Source organism: Boleophthalmus pectinirostris, unplaced genomic scaffold, assembly GCF_026225935.1.
Source record: "Boleophthalmus pectinirostris isolate CB_2022bp ecotype Guang Dong unplaced genomic scaffold, ASM2622593v1 HiC_scaffold_931, whole genome shotgun sequence".
NCBI lineage: Eukaryota > Metazoa > Chordata > Actinopteri > Gobiiformes > Gobiidae > Boleophthalmus > Boleophthalmus pectinirostris.
In genome coordinates this window covers 1-2,239 of record NW_026571550.1, presented here as the reverse complement: position 1 = coordinate 2,239, position 2,239 = coordinate 1, and the positions used below count along the sequence as shown (strand labels likewise).

At 40.7% G+C, this 2,239-nt stretch overlaps 1 pseudogene and 1 gene segment (V, D, J or C); both read right to left on the bottom strand.

The window, feature by feature from the left end:
• LOC129407357 (uncharacterized) overlaps positions 1 to 672 on the bottom strand; it is a 1,449-nt pseudogene extending 777 nt beyond the window's left edge.
• Positions 673 to 943: 271 nt separating this feature from the next.
• Positions 944 to 2,061, bottom strand: LOC129407353 (immunoglobulin kappa variable 6D-21-like). The segment is given in 2 exon segments: positions 944 to 1,828; positions 1,912 to 2,061. Coding segments are annotated over 2 exon segments (381 nt in total).
• Positions 2,062 to 2,239: the final 178 nt, after the last annotated feature.

Sequence of the window (2,239 nt, the reverse complement as noted above, 5' to 3'; positions counted from 1 at the left end):
AAAAAATACTACATTTGTATTTATTTATTTATTTAATACTGAAGTTGCAAGAGATTTTCTATTGAGTGTGGTATTAATCTAAAATAAAATAGCCCTCTAAAACACTATCGCTTATTTACTCTGTCAGAGTGACATGATCTTAAAGCTTAGTAATACAATAATCCTTCTAAATAAAAATATTTCTTTTTGATATTTCTTTATTAATTGAATCTGGAAAAAAAAGTACTGAAATGTGTAATGAGTTAAAAAAATCAACATTACTTCTAACAGTTTTTGAGTATAAATCAGTCATCCACGGTTCGTTGTCAGACTTACAGTGAACAGAAGTGAAAGACACAGATGTAAATGTCTCTAGTCTTCATCATTTTGTGCACTGACTGTTTCTGATGTGTTCTTTAACACTGTGTTTGCTGCCCCTGTTTGTGTGCAGTGGGAGTACAGCGGCCCGCCCTGACCGTCCTGCCCCATCCAGAGAGGAGCTGCTGAAGGGCAGTGCCTCGCTGCTGGTGGCCAGTGGGGCTCCCCTCTGATGGACGCTGGCTGGAGAGTGGGCGAAGCTTCCACAGAGGGGTCCACAGCCCGGAGGTGATGAGAGGGCGCCTCTACAGCCGCATCAGCGTCCTGAGGCTGTCCACAGAGCAGTGACAGAACATCAGTGATCTGTGAGCCCATCGGAGTGGACAGAGCCCAGTCACTCAGAGCCTGGAGTCACTCCTGCTCCCAGTGAGACACGTCCACATGAGGACACACTTCACCTGCTCTATGGGACACTCCCTGGGTTTGACTGATCTGATGGAGGCTCAGGATAAACATGTGACTCTGCAGCTTCATGTTACTGTGTTTTGTGCTAATAAAGCTTGTGCTGATCAAAACATTTTGTCTTTTGTCCAGTGAATCATGTTGAGTAGAAACATGAAATCTGCACATGGTACATTTAAATTTATATTTGTAACTTTGAATCTCTCTGATCATTTAGTAAAGCAAATACATTAATATTCAATATTTAAATTCAAACAACAGCCAAACTTACCAATCAAGTTTGTAACTATTCTTAATTTTAAATGTTTCATTTGATTGAATTTAATGTGTGTTTTTTTTTTCTCAACCATACACATTCTAACAAAGTAGATGCTTTTGACGTGATCTCAGTAAGTGTGTAAATCTCATCATTTCCTGCTACAAAATCCCAAATTAAGGTTATTACATAAAGATGAACACATGTAATATTATTTGGATGGGTTGAACTGGTGGGTTGGTTGTGATGGTGACTGCTTTCTGAGATAAAGTGAAACTCCAGACCCAAATCAACATTTTCACCTTCTGCCAACATGAGGCAATTGAGACTAATAAATGCAGATTGAGAGATTAAAATAATATAAAGGTGAATGTTTGGTGTAACTACACACAGATCAGTGATGTGAGTTCCTCTTGAGCAGCTGCAGTTGTTTCCTGCTCTGGTCTCACTCTGAACGACTCACTGAGGGAGGTTTTTGTAGTACAAATCACTGTGTGAACACTTGGCTGCTGTGGAAACTCTGACAGTAATAAACTGCTGCATCTTCAGCCTGAACTCCAGTGATGGTCATAGAGAAGTCACTGTGACTCCCACTGCCACTGAACCGAGATGGAGTTTCTGACACACGTTGTGTAACAAGTTTTAACCAGAGCTTTGGAGATTTACCTGGTTTCTGCTGATACCAGAATATATCCCAAGAAGACCCACCATTGTGATAAACATCTTTGTTAGTTTTACATGTGAGAGTGACTGTGGATCCTGGAGTAAACATCTGCACTGGAGGCTGAGTGACTGTGACCTGACCACTGCATCCTGTAAAAAACAATATACATTTATGAGAAGAAACACAGAGAGAAAAGGCAGTGTGTTGTGTTCAATGTCACTGAGAGTGGAACCTGTGAAGCAGCAGCAGGCCAGTGTCCAGATGAGGATGGTGCAGCCCAGAGTCATGGTGCGTTCACTGACACATGTGAGTGGTGCAGTCTTCAACTCACTATAAAACTCAGGAAGGATCAGCTGACCATGTGACCCTCCTCTCTATGGAAATACTGTCTCTTACTCAACTCTACACTGAACCACATGTATTAATCCTATTGGAATCATTTGAAATACACACATGTCAACAACACTTTTTGTCGACATAAGTATAGTATAAGTATGAAGCAGTCACACAGTCACATCAGTAATTAAAAGTACTGCACCTTAAAGACAACATTAGCACTT